The sequence below is a fragment of the Polypterus senegalus genome, chromosome 6, assembly GCF_016835505.1.
Source record: "Polypterus senegalus isolate Bchr_013 chromosome 6, ASM1683550v1, whole genome shotgun sequence".
NCBI classification, from domain to species: domain Eukaryota; kingdom Metazoa; phylum Chordata; class Cladistia; order Polypteriformes; family Polypteridae; genus Polypterus; species Polypterus senegalus.
Window position 1 is genome coordinate 147,633,798 of NC_053159.1, and position 18,985 is coordinate 147,652,782.

The 18,985-nt window shown below is 38.6% G+C and overlaps 1 protein-coding gene across 1 annotated transcript in view; it reads left to right on the top strand.

Annotated features, from left to right (window-relative positions):
• LOC120530667 (low-density lipoprotein receptor-related protein 1B-like) overlaps positions 1–18,985 on the top strand; it is a 1,848,048-nt gene that overhangs the window by 1,079,323 nt on the left and 749,740 nt on the right. Inside the window, exon 23 of the mRNA XM_039755091.1 lies at positions 11,580–11,780. Within this exon, the coding sequence (XP_039611025.1) occupies positions 11,580–11,780 (201 nt within the window). The remainder of the gene's footprint in view (positions 1–11,579; positions 11,781–18,985) is intronic.

Sequence of the window (18,985 nt, forward strand, 5' to 3'; positions counted from 1 at the left end):
GTGTTTAAAATTTTCCATTCCCCGGAACTTTCCTCTCCAAACTGACGCCTCTCTGGCTTATCCTTCCTTGGCCTTGCAGCATGGAGAGACGTACACCAACTGGTGCAGACATTCCTTATAACTGGCCTGTGTCCCCGCTGTCCAATCTACGGTGTTCCATTGGACCCTGCTCCCAATCCCACCACTCCCAATCCAGGCTTCACCCGATGAGAAGACATCCCAGAGCACAGCAATCACTGCTGCTTCGGGCTTCTCAGCAGGGGTAAACCTCATGCCTCCTCCTGAGACACTATGCCCGTCCACCTCCTTCTTCTTTCTAAATAAGCGCTGACTTACTCCAACTCCTGCCTTTCCTTCTGTCTATTATCCTCTGTTCTATGTGTCTCTTTTCAGTTCATTTTCCTTCTCTTACCAATCTATTATGCCAGCCTGTACTTATACGGCTCCGTGGGTGCAGCGGCTCAATCACGCACCACAGGAAGCCGATGAAGCAATTCTGAATGATTGCTTCCTCATGTGCAGGTGTGACTTTCCCCAATTACCCCATCAACTCCCCCCAGGTGCACGAGTGTGCCCATGGAGACTGACATGGCCAAATGGAATTATTTTAAAAACTGGCCATTCATTCAAAGCTGCAGACCCGCTATACCACACTGTTGTGATATTACTTTTCTTAATAATTGTTAACCTCTTATTTACTTCATTTAAGTCGATCTTGCACTAGATTTAGAGGTTTCCGTGATCAGAGATTTCAATTCTAATGTTTATTTTTGATCAGTCAATTTGCCCACATGTTGTATTATCTTTTTGTAACTATAGCCACCACGCTGTTTCATCTTGGCTACCTGTATTTGGTGTAATGTTCATTCGTACAGCGCAAACATTTTCATGGGTGTCTATTCAGAGGTTGTGACCTGGGGCCTCATGTATAAATGGTGCGTACGCACCAAAAAGTTGCATAAGAACATTTCCACTTTCAAATTGTGATGCATAAAACCTAAACTTGGTATTAAGCCACGCGCATTTCCACGGTAGCTCTTCCCCTGCCGTACACAAGTTCTGCGCTCGGATTTGTAGACTGGCGGCACCCAGTGTCAAAGCAGTGCTACTGTTCCTGCGTGGTTACCCTTTCTTTTTTAGATCCACATCCCTTACACAGCTTTATAAATATATTGAAATTAGCCGCATATTGTTTATTAGTTTAATGCTCTGATTGTAATTAACCTGTAACAATATAATGGTCCACAGAATGGTCAAACTATTCCAAATACCATAACTGCTTCAGCATTGTTACTCTCACTGCACCTTCTTCTTCTTCTTTCAGCTGCTTCTGTTAGGGGTTGCCACAGCAGATCATCTTTTTCCATATTACTCTCACTGCACCACTCAGACTATTTATATCACTGTATCTGAGTGTGAATCACAGCTGTACAGCAACTGATCGGAAAGAGAATTATTGGTATACAGCATCAAGCACACGCTGCCTCAGCCGTGCTGTCTATTGAACTGCACTCATACGACAAACGCTTCAGAGCCTTTCCTTGCAGTTCAGAAACAGTTTCATCCCAAGAACTATTAACGCACCCAATCAGTCCATCAAGTGCTCCTTGTAGAACTGTTTGTACTTATAAGTACAATTACCTCACTGTAAACTTGCAATACAGTTATAATATTGCATAACCTGAGCCACTTTATAAAGAGCGTATTTACATATGATGACGATATCATTTTTCATTTTTAACATGAAATATGTTTATTATATTATACAGATAAAACTTTAACTTCATTTAAATAATCTATATTGTTAATAATTAAACATGTGAGGACACAGTGCCGCAGCGGTAATGAGCCGCTGGCGCACCATTCACGGATTGTTCCTACCTCGCAATGTATTCTTTCTGGTGTTGACGCGACAATGGAAGGATAGATGGTTAGAATAATTAAACGTGTACTACGAAGATATTTCAATGTTCCTTAAAAGTTTTGAAGAATCGGCGTTCTAAGCTTACAGATGGCTTAACATCTATTACGGAGCTGATTGTATGGTGATTGGGTATTTGGAGAAAGAAAAGTAAGAACAGGAATTGGAGGTTAGTACGTTTGAAAGAAATAGTACTGCTATAATAAAGTATTTTATCAAAGCTTGCGCATGGTGCAGCAAACATCTTGTGTGAGATATGAACAATCACTTTGCCATTGTGTTCCCATGTTTAATAAAACGCTTTAACTCCTATCATCATGAAAATTATATCACATATACATCTCAGTATTTTAATTATTTAGAGAGCTGTAATATCATGAATGTAATGGATTCTGTCCTGTTGGAGGAAAAGAAAGCCCAGAAGCACGTAGTGATTCACACACATAGAGAACATAGAAGATCAAATACAAAACAAGGCATTTAACGTGCTACTTTAGTTACGATGGAATTTGAGAAACTAGTGAATTAAACAATTTTAAGATGAAGTTTATGATGTTCTACTTTAATGACAAAATAAACTACTTGATTAAAGTGGAAATTTTGAGATTAAAGTTGACATTTTGTGCCTTTTTCCCACTGTGTGCCTGTTTTTCCCTCTGTACCCTAATAATCTCCACTTGGTATTCGCTGAAATTCTATTTTCCCTCGTGCTTTTGCCATTGCGTTTTCACACAACACTGATCTTCATGGCTATTTATATTGATTTTCATATTCAAAGAGTTGTAATTCTGGGAGAAGTTGGGGTGGGGCAGCCGGCGCGTGCATGTGCGTTAATTTTCACGCTGACCGGGATTTGTGTAGCGGAAAAATGTGGGAGCTGGCGTTCGGACAGATTTATGCATCTGGATTATTTTGTGCGTAAGCACATTTCCGCTTTTGTGCTTACATCATGTTATAGTACAAATTCTACGCATGGCGTTATGCATGAGGCCCCTGGTCAGGTTTAAAAATTGATGAAAAGTTCACTTCACTATCCAAACTGCTGATTCCAAATGTAAAAAGAAATCTTCTATTCTTGATTTTGTCACATTAATTTGGCACTCAACCTTGCTTGTTTTGGGCTTTGATTTTTGTGTCATACTTTGGCATTTCGCTCTGTATTCTTTGATCTCCCAGTTTTTATCCTTTTCTGGCTTACGTGCATCTCTTGGTTTTGCCATTAAAACATTCCTGTCAGTTCACAGACTATAACAATCCCTTAACTGTGAATAAGCAATTCTTTTCCAGAAAGTACTCTGACAGAATTTGAGATGCTAATTCTTCTCCCTGCCACTTCACACTCATTCTGGTGTATGCTGGGGATCATAAAGTTTTAAAAATGGATACAAATCTATTTGACTGGCACCCTGTCCAGGGTTCATTCTTGACACCCTCCCCCATAAACCTGAACTGAATTAAGTGGATTCAGTAGTGGATGGATGAGTGGATAAATGGCATACACCATTACACTCTGATGATTTTTTAAGAACGAAGAAGTGTATATGTGATGAAATACTGAATATTTTCATGTCTGTGCCTGCTTTTCTTAATCCTTAGTACAGTGTGTGAATAGAAGAAAACATTTGGTCTCAAGACTCTTTATGCTGCCTGTTGTTTTAAATTTATTTTAATAAGTTTGCTTTGGCGGATTTGTAAAGCATTGGGTACTGAAAATTAAATTGTTGCCATAAACTGACTGTACCGTGCTCTCAGATATTCTGTGTTAAAGGGCAAGGTTTCTGAATATAGTATTTGTATGTTATTCTTTAAAATTTTTCCTAGATCAGTGTGTAGGCTGTCCTGTTTGATAGTTTAATGAATGATGAAGTGCTCTCAAGCTCTACCCAAACCCAAACTGAAAACTATGGACACCAAAGCTATAAAAATAGTGTTTTTTACAAGTAAAGTCACATTAGGATAGAATTAATATTAAAAAAAATAATAAAATAGACAAAATGAAATCTTAAAGCCTCTTTAGGCTGTCCTATACTGGTTAGTTATGTCTTTTCTGTTGGGTGGCTGACCCACTTTCCTCAACATTCATCTTTCTCAAAGATATTCTTGGCTGTGTTCATGCTTTTGATTGCGCCAAAGCTTTTACTCACTGCTTGCCTCCAGGCTTCCTGAGTTTTTCACTGAAAAGAGCTTTAAGCCATAAGCTGGGAACATTTCTTTTGTGATCCCTCTATCTATTCCCAAGGTCAGAAGCACCCTGCGGCCATCCATTAAGTACTCAGGTGATGCAGTTCATATTCAAAGGGCCAGACAGCTTCCATGATATCTGTCCACCATAACACACAGCAGAGGTGCCTATACCATGTCAAAAACATCCTTGCTGTCATTGGTGAAACTGAGCGACTCATTGCATTACCAGTTGTTTCAGTGCCATTTGTCTGCTTCTGTCCTCCAGAAGTAACTGCTTCCAGGCCACTCTGACTCTTGGTGTACGTTTGTGTGACCAACAGGTCCATAGCAGTATTGCATCTTTGCTGTAGGTTGGACATCTTGCAACACTGCAGTCAAATCATACTTTTCCTTGTTTTTAGTTTGTAGTTTTGGTCCTGACTGGGCATTCCACTCGGCTCTTATCATCATCAGTCAGAGTTAATGTTAATTATGTTGACTGCTACCAGCGTAAAGGGAAAACTTGGTGTTGTTGAAATAAAAATTATTTAATTCATAACATACTTTAATTTTTTTAGATTCCTGCTTTTCAAAAAAAGCTTACTAGTTGTATGAACAAAAATAAAGAAAATTCCTGAGCGCAACTGTGAAACATTAGACTTAACACTAGAATCCCTGAACTCTGCGAAAAAAGTATAATCCCAGATCCCCTTAAATTCCCTTGCACCTCCTTATCAACATCTTTTGTTTTGCAAATATGTCGATCAGCACTGGCAGCAGGCAGCCTGCTATCTTGTCCCGCACCGGCGAGGTTTAATCGTACACCAACTTCTCACAGCTGAAGTCTGTTTATCTGGGTGTAAGGTGCATGGAATTGTACAGGGTAAATAATATATCGTTATTTGGAACACATACATTTCATGTGTTCCGTGTCTACAACAATCTTTGTAAATGATGGATGACAGGAAATGGGAGGCAAGAAATTTTGTGCACATAACTAGAACAGAAACTCTTTTTATGTTCTACTAATAATTGGCCAAATGCTGACGTGAAGTGTATAATGTGTGAAGACTGAAGTCCAAATATCAACTAAACACTTTCACAAATAACCTTACTAAATAAATTTAACCCTATTTAACATCCATCCATCCATTATCCAACCCGCTATATCCTAACTACACGGTCACGTGGGTCTGCTGGAGCCAATCCCAGCCAACGCAGGGTGCAAAGCAGGAATTAAACCCCGTGCAGGGCGTGCACACACACACACACACACACACACACACACCAGACACACACAGGACAATTTAGGGTTGCCAATTCACCTAACCTGCATGTCTTTGGACTGTGGGAGGAAACCAGAGTACCCGTAGAAAACCCACGCAGACACGGGGAGAACGTGCAAACCCAGGTCTCTGAACTGCGAGGCAGCAGCGCTACCCACTCGCCACCATGCCGCCCCCTATTTAACATTGATTTTTATATATTTTTTTAAGTTTCACTTACAATTTACCTTGATTATACACCCTATTTTTTTCTTGCAATTGTTTATTAAAATCTTGCAATGGATTGGTGCCCTGTCCAGGGTCCTGCTTTGCACCATATGCTGACTGGGATAGGCTTCAGCTCCCCGCTGCCACCCTGTTCTGGACTAAGCAGTTAAAAATGACTGACTGAGTTATTAAAAACTAGCAGAATACCCGCGCTTCGCAGCGGAGAAGTAGTGTGTTAAAGAAGTTATGAAAAAGAAAAGGAAATATTTTAAAAATAACGTAAGATGATTGTTAATGTAATTGTTTTTTCATTGATATGAGTGTTGTTGTCATATCTATCTATCTATCTATCTATCTATCTATCTATCTATCTATCTATCTATCTATCTATCTATCTATCTATCTATATATATATATATATATCAAAATACCCGCGTTTGGCAGCGGAGAAGTAAAAAGAAAAGGAAACATTTTAATAATAACGTAACATGATTGACAATTTAATTGTTTTGTCATTGTCATGAGTGTTGCTGGCATATACATATATATATATATGTTTATACACACAGACACACACACACATATATAAACATATATATACACATCATATATATATACATATTACATATATATATATAGACATTAGAGGTGGCTAGAATATCCGTATTCTTCCATTGTTTGAAAGATTTGGTCAGGAATTGCAGGGATTCCCAACATCCTAGCCATTGAATCAGACCCCTTGCAGCCATCCTTCTCAGTTCCCAGTACAGACCAGAGTTGCCATAAAGCCGTGTGCTGCAACTCTCCACAATGATATCTGGGGTGCCCTGCAAGAAACAACTCCCTCTGGGCACACTGTTAACACCAACACAACTCTCTGCAACCTTCGGGGTCTTGTCATGGAAGGTCTCCCACATCACATTAGGATCAGAAGTCGCACCCAAGTCTGTAAGTTCCTCACACAAACTGCATGCAAACTCATTAGAAACAGCCTGATCTTGGAGTCTGGCCAAGTCCAGCCTCATTCTCCTAGTAGGTTAACAACCTATATAAACCAAAAATGTGTAGGAGAAGGTTTATGCTTTTATTTTTATTCTATAGAAGCAGAGTAATGAGTATGGCAAGTAATGCCAATATTAGCTGGATAGGTTGCAATTTGTCTTGCCTGGAGTTTAGACTGCTGTTCATCTTAGTAAGTTGATTGGTCTCTGATCTGACATGGCCTCTGGATGGATGGAATGCCAGAGACCCTGCCTTTCTCTTTTAACCTGAATTTATGACAGTCTTGTCCTTCCTTGATGTGCCTCTTGGACCAATGGGATGTCATAGTGTAGGGCCAACTGCCCTGGCACAGGCCTCATGGCATCTTGTGTCCTTTGACCAATCCTGTTTAAGCATTACTCAGCTTAGGTCAAGCCTGCCTTTGTCTCTGCATGTCCTTGAAAACTTTTTTCAACCCAGCCCTCCACTGCAGCCCCCCGGAGATAGGTCATTTTGCAACTTGCATGTAGAGGCCATCTTATCTGGTTCTGATCATATATTCTCTTAGTAGAACAAGCTTGACCAATCAGACCTGGTAAGTGGTGAATAGAGCAAGCTCATCCAGGTCGCTTTACTGTTAAGTTGTTCTAATCTAATCTTATATATCTAATTCACAATAAAACAAAGTATGCATACTCTCAGAAGGCTTCTTCCTGGTTTTAAGCAACCAGTTTAAACCTGCCTTTTAAGGGAATTTTTATGGACAATGATCAAAAAATGACAAATTATAAATACAAAAAATAATTTTTACAGTCCCTAACTCAGTTCATTACTCTCACTCCATGAGTATATTTTTAACTCCCATTACAATTACTTTTTAAAGAATGTTAATATAACTACACTATGCTTGAAATAACTAAGCACTCATGTATAATACCTTTCTATTTAGAGTTTATAGAAGTGTGTCCAGATGTCAAATGCAAATGGTTTAATAACACAATGTTTAAAACTATTCAACCAATTTTAAGTGCTTTATAAATTCTATTTTGAATCACATTAGCATTATAACAGTCAGTCTTTTGAAGTGTTCTTAGTGATATGTAGAGGTACAATATTTCTACATTTTCTTTATTAATTTAGCAATGCAAGACAGCTTCTTTATTTTTATCTTTGCTGCAGTGTGGAACTTAAAATTATTTAATTATCACATTTAATTAAGGTATTCTGACACTTTCTCATAAGCTGTGCAGTCCAAGCACTGTGATGTGTAGGCACAGTGGTCCTTGTTAGAAAATACTAGCTTCCATAGAGATGACTGTCGCAAAACCTTAGGCAGATTTTCCCAGGAGACATTCTGATGTGCTTCTTCTCTGGAGCTATTAATCTTTGTAGTGATGGTATTGGTGCCTCCATGGAATAAAACTTGCTTGGAACTCAAATGCCTGTTTTGTTAGAAGGTAGGAAATGGCTTATTAAAACTATTTTTTCAAAGCAGCCCATATTTGTAGTAGCAATAAGTAAGACCCTTACGAGTTAACAGTTAGTTCCTTTATATTTTAAATTTTACTTCACATGAAATGTCAGGGCATATTCTGGATTTGCTGTATTTTTATGATCACTTTATATGGTGAGACGATCCAAGACTGGCAAGACTGGGTAAAGGGGCAGGAACATGGAACAGAGTAGTGTTTGAGCATTGTTCTGAAGTATGCTCATTATCTTAATTTATTCAAATTATTTTTGAAAATTGCCTAGTATTTGTTTGTATATTAAGTCTTGGGTGGAAAAGTGCTACAAGCTGTGTCTTTGCTATAGTGCATATATAGTAGCAAGGTGGCAATTTTGTAGACAGGCCATTTTTTGTTATCCAATATGTTTTTTAGCTACAGTAAGGCAAATTTCTGTGACCTGACTAAGGTTTAGTCATATCAGTAATTTAACATTCTCACTGTCACAGTTAGGAATAAATTAAAACCTTGTTTGGTTTAACTATTTTTATTTTACAGATTGATAAGTTTAATCAGGTTTTGAAAATTAATAAACAGATGTACGGACCTTTTCGTTATATAGATTTATTTTATAGTGGAAGCATTTTTGGTTTAGCATTTTCATTTTTCTATCTCTCCCAATTAAAAAGAAGGGTATTTTTAAAAACAGGCTAGTTATACCACACCAGTGTTAGAGGAAAGGGGCTGCTAAGAGAAGGCAGTCCCATGTCTCAATGGGTGCCTTAAGGGAAATCTCTAGAGGCAGCAGCATAGGGAACTAAGCTTGGCACCCTGAAAGTAACAAGGGTAGATTGCATCAGAGCACTAGAAGGAAAGCCACTCAAAAGATGCCAAGGATACCATGTCAAATCCTATACTTATAGAGAGGGAGAGAGAGAAACAACAATGGCACCCTGCCTGGAAGGTGATACCACCTACTGTCTAGCAGGGGTAGATGGAACCATGATGCCCATTTATTGTTTTTACTAGCCATACCGAGGCTAATGAGCTGTTGGAAAAAGGGTTTGAACGTACATACGTGCTCCAGCATACAGGGAAAGAATCTACAGGCATACTGACAAACAGAAAGAACCAGGCTTTATACAGGTTTATCTTCTGGCCAGCTAGAATTAATTAGTTCATGTCTGTACAGTCTAAGTCTTACTGTTAATTTTGTGACTTTGAAATGTGTAGCCTTTTCTTTAATGTTGTTCCAACTTTGAAACATGTACTACTCTAGTCTCTCTGATTTTTTTTTTTTTTGCCAATGATATCTTTGTGTTTTTTGCCCTAAGATTTTCTAAGTATTTTGTGAATGATTGGTTTTATTAGATCATGGACTTAAAATTCTTTATTATTTTTACTATCTGATGAATCTGAAGTTTTCTTTGGCATGCATGGCATCCTAAATTCCCTAAGTTTGTCAAGTGTAACAGAGCACCATCTGGGAAGCAGTGGCCTGGGAGTCATGTTGAAAGAGATGCCGTCTTTGAAACCACTGTTGGTCTGCAAGCCTTCAGAGGTGGCCTTCAGAGGTGGCTGTCTTTGAACTGGCATGTTTTATTTTTTTCTCCAAGAATTATGAAATGATCTTCATTAACAGAAAACACTGACTTTGGTTTGTTTGCTTCCTGCAGAGCAACTTTAGTACAAGGCTTATTCTTCTGCAATGCTCCAGAGAGTGCCTACAAAGGACTTTGTTACTGGCCATCATTAGATGCTATAACAGAACCTCTGGCTCGTTTGTTTTTAAAATACTTTGATATTTTTATTATTGGTTTATTTTGTGTGTTTTTTGTACAGTGTTTGTGTTTTGGCTACTGCAACACAGCACTCTTCCCCTTTGGATCAGTATCTATCTATCTATCTATCTATCTATCTATCTATCTATCTATCTATCTATCTATCTATCTATCTATCTATCTATCTATCTATCTATCTATCTATCTATCTATCTATCTATCTATCTATCTATCTATCGAACTAGTCTCATAACAATCTTTGTATTGTAAGAGAAGCACAGTAGTGCCTTCCAGTTACAAAATGTATAACATCTAGTGTTTCTGTTGAGAATAAAGTTGTTCTCCCAAATTTAGAGAAGATGATTCAAAGAATGAAGTGAAGAATGAGGATGCCACATTGTGCATTGTTGAACTTGTCCCTTACTTTCCAAGGCTTTGGTAAATTTATGTCACAAACACATTCAATAGCACACCGATTAGGTTGTTTTAACATACTGTCAGCCAGTCCCATTTTTTCTTGTATAGCCCCTGCCAATGTTCTACCACCTGAGAGTGTGAGGTGGGAATGAGGACAATGTCTCAGTCTTCTATGGTGAAACATGCTTAACATATTTCCACGATCAGAAGGACTTGTTTACCTGTGCTGTGCGTTTTCAATGTTTTCACACACAAAAGGGAGCAGCTTTTTAAAACATTTGCCCAGTTTAACAATCCAGCACCTTATTTTGGGTATCACACTGAACTTTCCAGTTTTCTTTGAATAAGTCAAGATTCCTTTGTGGTTGTATGACATACAGCAAATTAAAAGGAGAAACGCCAGTATATGCTTTCAGCACCTCTCAATATGCAAATAGTTGACCCTTGATCTCCACCAACTCCACCCCTCCATCTGGTTGCACCACCTTTTTTTTAACATTTTGCTTGCAGGTTTGACCGAAGCACCTAACTTGACCATGGGTCAATATTTCTTTCTTAAGGGTTTTGTAATTTCTAATGTGTCACTTATCTAGATCAAACTAAACCTGAAGGACTCATGAGGAGTAATAATTTTTGCTCATTTTTGTTGTGGTTATTTCTTATCTGACAGCCTTTCACTTAAAAACCACAGTCATCATTATATCGTTGTGGTGCCCATTCCTGACCAGGGGTCGGGTCCCTCTCATAAACTGAGATAGTATGTCAATTTAATATTTAGTTATACCTTTCATTCTCTATACAACTTTTAAAAAGGAATTTTTTTGCATTTCAGGTGAGTGTGCTGCAGTCATGCAGTGTTTATAGACTTATAATTCCAAAGACTTGTGTTCAAATTCTGGCTCGGCCATTATCTGTGTGATGTTTACACATTTACCTAGTGTCAGTGTCAATTTTTTCTTGGAAATTATGTTTTCTAAAGATACACATACAAAAAGTGGCCCAGTATGAGTGAATGTCGCAGTTTATGCGACCAATGCCCTGGTAAGAGATGACAACCTGTACAGGGTTTGTTCCCAGTTTGCTCAAAATGCCAACTTTATAAGTGCTGGCTCACTATAGTCCTTTAATAAGAAAAAAAAAATATTTCTGTGAAGAAACTATTTAAGGCAAACAGAAAAATAAGTTCTTCTTGTTACAAATTAAATATTTTTAATATTGCTGGGTAAAGATTACGCTCTGGATTTCTTGGTACTTGATATCTGTAATGTAATTCATACAATATTGCTGTATGTGATTATCATGAATTAAATATTTATAGGCTTCTACATATGTTTTGCATAATGCATACACATGTGTATATTTTTTTTTTTTCAAGGAAAATGCATCAGTGTAAATTGGGTTTGTGATGGTGATAATGACTGTGAAGATCATTCTGATGAAGACAACTGTGCCAGTAAAATCTGTAAACCGCCAAAATATTCTTGTGCCAGCAATACCACTATTTGTCTGCCATGGGAGAAAATCTGCAATGGAAAAAATGACTGCCCTGATGGGTCGGATGAAGGACCTTTATGTGGTAAATATATATATATTTTTAAAAGCAGATTTGCCATCTTACAGTACATGTCTTATCTGCCAGTTTTGTAAACTGTAATACTGCATTTCATTTAGCTTGGTTGTATATGACAATAAGCGGCTGCCAGAGGATAATTGAGATCCAAGGTCTTGCCCCTGACAGCAGTCAGTGGGTCTTATGATTAATGTAAATACTGATGGGAGACTGTAAATAGCTGTTGGTAGTAGGTTATTGTAACCTCATCTTATGTTCCCTCAGAGTAAATCCCCTTGTGTGTTCCCATCTTTTCGAAGCTACAACTCCCCAAGGACCCTTCCTCCTGTGTGACATGTCTCTGCGATTCAAGCAGTTGCCTTTTTAAAGGCAGACACAGACTCACCAAATGCAAGCTATCAACAATAGCCCCCCTTACCAGCACCTGTCAGCTCTTCCCACATTCAGCAGAACATCAAAGTTAGAAGATTTTTACTGTATTTGTACAATTCTGTGGTGTGGGATTTTTGTTTTAAAAAAAAAAAAAACACACACACACACAACAGCAATGGAAGATTGAAAAAAATGCAATAAAGGGAAGCAGATTTTAAGAAGGACGTGAGACACTTTTTAAGAAGGATACTACCACTGGCCTCTCAGTTGAGGTGCATTACTCGTGTCTAGTGGACAAAAGCACAGTTTTTTGTCGAGATGAGTAAAAGCATGTGTTCATTATTAGGGGTATGGTTTCCTATTGATTTAAGCCTTGGTAAACAGGTCTAGTGCCAAGGACACAGGGCTACCTCTGACATTTCTCAAATTAAGTAAATTATGTGTATGTGGGAATACATTTGAGGAAATTATGGTTTCTTTTCCTGGCAAACCAGAAAATCATCATTCAGCATCTAATATTTTTAGCATCTACCATTTTAAGCATAAATACAGCAGCATTTTAAAGGATGACTAGCTGTGCTTCGCATCTAAGACAGGTTGATATATGTCATCAATGTAGACCTCAACATTAACATATGTAAAGTATTTGGTAATGCATGTAGTAATAAAATACTTTGCATTTGTCATTCTAACAGTGATGCGTCATCTGTTGGAATGACAAATCCAATGCATAAGTCTGTTTTATGCCATTTGATATAAGAGTCAGTATTAATGTATGTGATACTCAATTTGTTTAAATGACAAATACAATACTTTTTTGTTACTACAAATGATTGTGATGCGTCATTGTGAGGAAGCATCAGTTATGGCACTACAGAAATGTGGCACAATTATCCGAGGGTGATCCGGCTCACAGAATCCTCATTGTTGAGGACCCGAGCGGCTGGACCATGCCAAGGGGATGCCTATGTAACACCTAGCTGTGGCAGATTGATGGTCATTTCTGGAGGGTGGGACTGGACTACATGTCTGCCTGAGGGGGTTGCCAACCAGGATTCCGAGCTGTTTTGTCACGTGTTGGGTGCTGCAACGTGCTGTACCAGTGCATGCTTCCTAACCTGACCTTACCTGACATGTCATCAGTTTTCCAAATGATGTTACTATTTTAGAATTTCCATGCAAGTTTTTAACCTGTCTTTTCGCTATTTGTTTTTTTTTTTTATTTCATTTCTGTCTGTTATTTGATGTAACTGAGTAGGCAAATGTTATATCTCCTTGTATAAACATGAATAAATAAAAACTTTGAAAGAAATAGCCTTTAAAACAGTGACATGATATGTCATACATGGACAAATTGCAGTAGCAATGAGAAACAGTTGCTAGAAGAGCATTTCATGGAATTGTTGCTAAATGCTCAAAAATAAAGTCTCAAAAAAAAAAAAAAACAACCAACAAAACACAGAATTGAATCAGCACCCCTCTATCTTGCATCAATAGAAACTGTAGTTATAAGCCTCGTAAAGCAGGAAATCCATGGCAGGGCAGCCATTTGTAAACTAGTAAACAGTTCACAAAGATGTATAACCTGGTGTAAGGAGCACAATACATAGACTCCTGAGAAAAGTATTATGGTCTGATGTGTCATCTTTCATCCTGTTTCCCACATCTGGAATGATATACTGTACATTGGAAAAGGCTAAAATATTCCTTCAACCCACACTGTCTAATTGCTAAATGTGGTCTGGGAGCCATAATGATATGAGCAGCTATCTCATGAGAGGCTTCAGATTTAATGATTTATCTGTATGGTCATATAATGGTCAAGGAATATGAGCACACTTTACAGGGTTAAGTCCATACTATAGTAGAGACACAGTTCTCTCATGATGTTTCCTTTTTCCAGAATGGTATTATTTCCATACACACCTCTGAGCTAATTCATGAGTCATTACATAAAAACCAGGAAGAACACGTCTCATAGCATCTCCAATCACCAGGGACCTCATGCAGAATTCGCACTATAACATGACGTAAGCACAAAAGAGGAAATGTGCTTACGCACAAAAAAATCCAAAAACATAGATCTGTTTGAACTCCAGGTTCCACGTTCTTCCGCTACATAAATCCCAGTCAGCGTGAAAATTAACACACATGCACGGGAGCACCCCAGCTCCTCCCAGAATTACACCTCTTTGAATATCCAAATCAATATAAATAACCCTTAAGCTCAATGTTCTGTGAAAAGGCAATGGCAATAGCACGTGGGAAAATGGAGTTTCAGTGAATGCCAAGTGGAGGCAAAGAAAAACATACTATTTGCTGGTTTAAACAGTGGTATAAACAATAAAAGGAAATTGATCGAGTGACATAGCGTGTCAGAGAAACTCTAAAGCTCAAGTTCACAAAGTCATACAGTGCCCAAAATAAAAAAGAAGTTATCAGATATCAAAGTCACCGTGAAAAGGAGTCGTAGCCCACCGTCGGAGTGAATATGAGTTTCATATGAAAACTTATTAGGCTACAGAGAAAAAAATAACGCACATGCTGGGAAAAAGGCACGAAAAGTCAACTTTAATCTTAAAATTTCCACTTTAATCACATAGTTTTTATTTTGTCATTAAAGTAGGACATCATAAACGTCATCTTAAAATTGTTTAATTTACTAGTTTCTCAAATCCCATCGTAACTAAAGTAGCACGTTAAATCCTTTGTTTTGTATTTGATTTTCTGTGTGCTCTATGTGTGTGAATTGCTACGTGCTTCTGGGCTCAGGTTGTGCAATATTATAACTGTATTGCAAGTTTACAGTGAGGTAATTGTACTTACTGTATAAGTACAAACAGTTCTACAAGGAGCACTTGATTGACTGATTGAGTGATTGCGTTTATAGTTCTTGGGATGAAACTGTTTCTGAACCGCGAGGAAAGGCTCTGAAGCGTTTGCCGTATGACTGCAGTTCAATAGACAGCATGGCTGAGGCAGCGTGTGCTTGATGCTGTATACCAATAATTCTCTTTCCGATCAGCTGCTGTACAGCTGTGATTGACACTCAGATACAGTGATATAAATACTCTGAGTGGTGCAGTGAGAGTAATATAGAAAAAGATGATCCACTATGGCAACCCCTAACGGGAGCAGCTGAAAGAAGAAGAAGGAGGTGCAGTGAGAGTAACAATGCTAAGCAGTTACGGTATTTGGAATAGTTTGACCATTCTGTGGACTATTGTATAGTTACAGGTTAATTACAATCAGATGCATTAAACTAATAAACCTTATGCGGTTAATTTCAGTGTATTTATAAAGCTGTGTTAGGGATGTGGATTTAAAAAAGAAAGGGAAACCACACAGGAACAGTAGCACTGCTTTGATGCTGGGTGCCGCCAGTCTGCAAAACCGAGCACAGAACTTGCGTACGACAGGGTATGAGCTACCGTGGAAATGCGCATGGCTTTATGCCAAGTTTAGGTTTTATACATCGCTATTTGAACGTGGAAAAGTTCTTAGGCAACATTTTTGTGCATATGCACCGTTTATACATTAGGCCCCAGATCTAAGCATGATCAGACTTTCACAGAAACATCTGAACTAGAGAATATAAAGTTGATTTTTAATTTCATCCCTCAAATTACTGGAGTCTGTTTTTTTAGAACAGGTGCAATATAAAGCAACACGCAGTTCAGGACTCGTATGCAAGCATTCCAAGAAGATGACTTTTGTTCTCAATATAAAAGTTGGCCCTACCCTTTAGTTCGGTCCTTATTATTAATATATGATTAAGTGTTTCCATTATTTTGTCCCCCTCCTGTCCTGTATGTTTATGTAGTTGCATCAAAAGATGTGTGTTTGGCGCACTTGTCTAAATATAGACATTGTTTTTTTTGGATTGCATAGTTTAATGTGTTTGTGGAAGGACATAATAACATGTTGCTGTTCACAAAATGTTTACTTGAGCATCAGTTGTCCACAATGCATACAATAATTTTCTTTCCCTGTTGTGTTTTATTTGTAAATTGAGGAAAAGACAAGAATAGTTAATTAATCAAAATCTAGTGCTTATGAGAGCCAAAAAAGCAATTTCTCTCCCACTTGAAATAATTAGTATTAAAATAATTAAATGTTTCATTTTTCATTTGATTTAGTGGAGTTGATTATTCAAAGGAAACATTTGGCATGTTAAATAAGGTAAAGGTTAACACCAGGTCAAAAGAAAAGGAAGGTTAAAGACACCATGTACTGAAAGTACATAGTTCATCATTTTACCTTTCTTTCAACCTCTTTTGCAGATGAACACTGATACAAGTCCTTACTAACTCCATCTTTATATATACAGTGCCTATAAATAGTACTCATACCCTTGGAAGTTTTCATATTTTTTATTATACAACATTGAAACACAGTTGATTTAATCTGTATATTTTGACACTTCTTCTTCTTCTTCTTCTGTTGGCTGCTCCCGTAAAGGGTTGCCACAGCGGATCATCTTCTTCCATATTTTCTTTCCTCTGCATCTTGTTCTGTTACACCCACCACCTGCATGTCCTCTCTCACCACATCCATAAACTATCGCTTAGGCCCTCCTCTTTTCCTCTTCCCTGGTAGCTCTATTTTAACATCCTTCTCCCAATATACCCAGCATCTCTCCTCTACACATGTCCAAACCAACACAATCTCAGTTCTCTGATTTTGTCTCCCAACCATCCAACTTGAGCTGACCCTCTAATGTACTCATTTCTAATCCTGTTCATCCTCCTCACACCCAATGCAAATCTTATCATCTTTACCTCTGCCACCTCCAGCTCTGTCTCCGGCTTTCTGGTCAGTGCCACCGTCTCCAGCCCATATAACATAGCTGGTCTCACTACCGTCCTGTAGACCTTCCCTTTCACTCTTGCTGATACTCGTCTGTCACAAATTCCTCCTGACACTCTTCTCCTCCCATTCCAGCCTGCCTGCACTATCCTTTTCAATTCTCTTTTGCAATCCCCTTTCTCTGTACTGTTGATCCCAAGTATTTAAACTTATCCATATTCGCCAGCTCTACTCCCTGCATCCTCACCATTCCACTGACCTCCCTCTCATTTACACACATGTATTCTGTCTTGTTCCTACTGACCTTCATTCCTCTCCTCTCTAGAGCATATCTCTACCTCTCCAGGGTCTCCTCAACCTGCTTCCTACTATCGCTACAGATCACAATGACATCAGCAAACATCATAGTCCATGGGCACTGATCAACAGAAAAAGTGAAAAGACTCTATACAGTCGTCTAAATTAATTATGAATAAAAAACAAAAAATACCCTTCAAGTCAGTGTTTGTAGATGCAACTTTGGCAGCCATTCTAGCTTTTGAATCTGTGTGCCCAGGTCTCTAGCAACATTGTACATCGGGACACTGCTATTTTGTCCCTCATTCTTCTGAGTGAACAGCCTTCTTCTCTCAAGGCACAAGTTTCTTGCAGACTTTATCAGGTTTTCGTCCAGGATTTCCCTGTATTTCAACGTACACATTTTACCCTCTACCATCACAGGCCTTCCAAGAGCCTGGTGCAGAGAAGTATCACCAAAACATAATGCTGTCGTCACAATGTTTCAAAATGGGACAATTTGATAATGTGCAGCATTTGGCACATGTCAAACATGGCGTTTAGTTTGTTCCAGGTGACTTCAGTCTCATGTGTGCCTTCTGAAAAACCCCAGCCAAGATGTTGGGTGTATTGGCAACAGAGGTTTTCTCTTTGCTTCTCTCCCATGATGATGTGACTGCTGAATACCTAGGCAACAGTTATTGCATACAGAGACTCTCCAATCTCACCCACTGTAGCTTGTAATTCCATTAGAATTAACAGAGGTCTTCTGGTGGTCTTCTTCATTGTGGACTGTTGCATACAATATGAGAGCATACAGGTGCAGTTTGTCTCAGGAAGGCGTTTATTTCTGAACAACTAATCCCGCCAAAACTCACCCTCTAAAATCAAACACTTCAAAGAAGAACACACTGTTGTAAAATGTACATATTGCAAGCATAACATGGACAGCCTGCTCTAGGCAGATTCACAGCTGTGTAATACTCTTTCTATTTCTCAATAATTGATTTAAATGGTCTCCAGGGGGATATTCTTGGTTATTTTCTTGTCTCCATACCAACTTGTGCTGTTCATTCACATTTTCAAGAATGTGAAAGTGTTTTTGTGTCTGCTTTGTGTAGGTGAGGCCATAATGCTACCTCACTTATAATACACCATCCATCTATCCATCCTCTTCCACTTATCCGAGATCGGGTCACAGGGGCAGCAGCTTGAGCAGAGATGCCCAGACTTCCCTTTCCCCGGCCACTTCTTCTAGCTCTTCCAGGGGAATCCTGAGGCGATCCCAGGCCAGCTGGGAGACATAGTCCCTCCAGCATGTCCCGAGTCTTCCCCGGGGTCTCACTTTTAATACAATCAACTTAAACCCCTTGACTACAGACAGCTGATACTCAGTGAAATAATTATACGACTTCTAAAGCCAATTGGCTACACCAGTGATGATTAAAGTGTGTGTCATATAAAGGAGGTGAATGCTCAATTTAATGTTTTATATTTGTAATAAAAGTAGGTCACTTTGCAAATATCTGTTTTCACTTTGACATTAAAGAGTCTTTCTGTTGATGAGTGTCAAAGAAACCAAATTAAATGAATTGTGACTCAATGTTGTATAACATACAGTGTGTAATTTATGCATCCATCCATTATCCAGCCCGCTATATCCTAACTACAGGGTCACGGGGTCTGCTAGAGCCAATCCCAGCCAACACAGGGTGCAAGGCAGGAAACAAACCCCGGGCAGGGTGCCAGCCCAC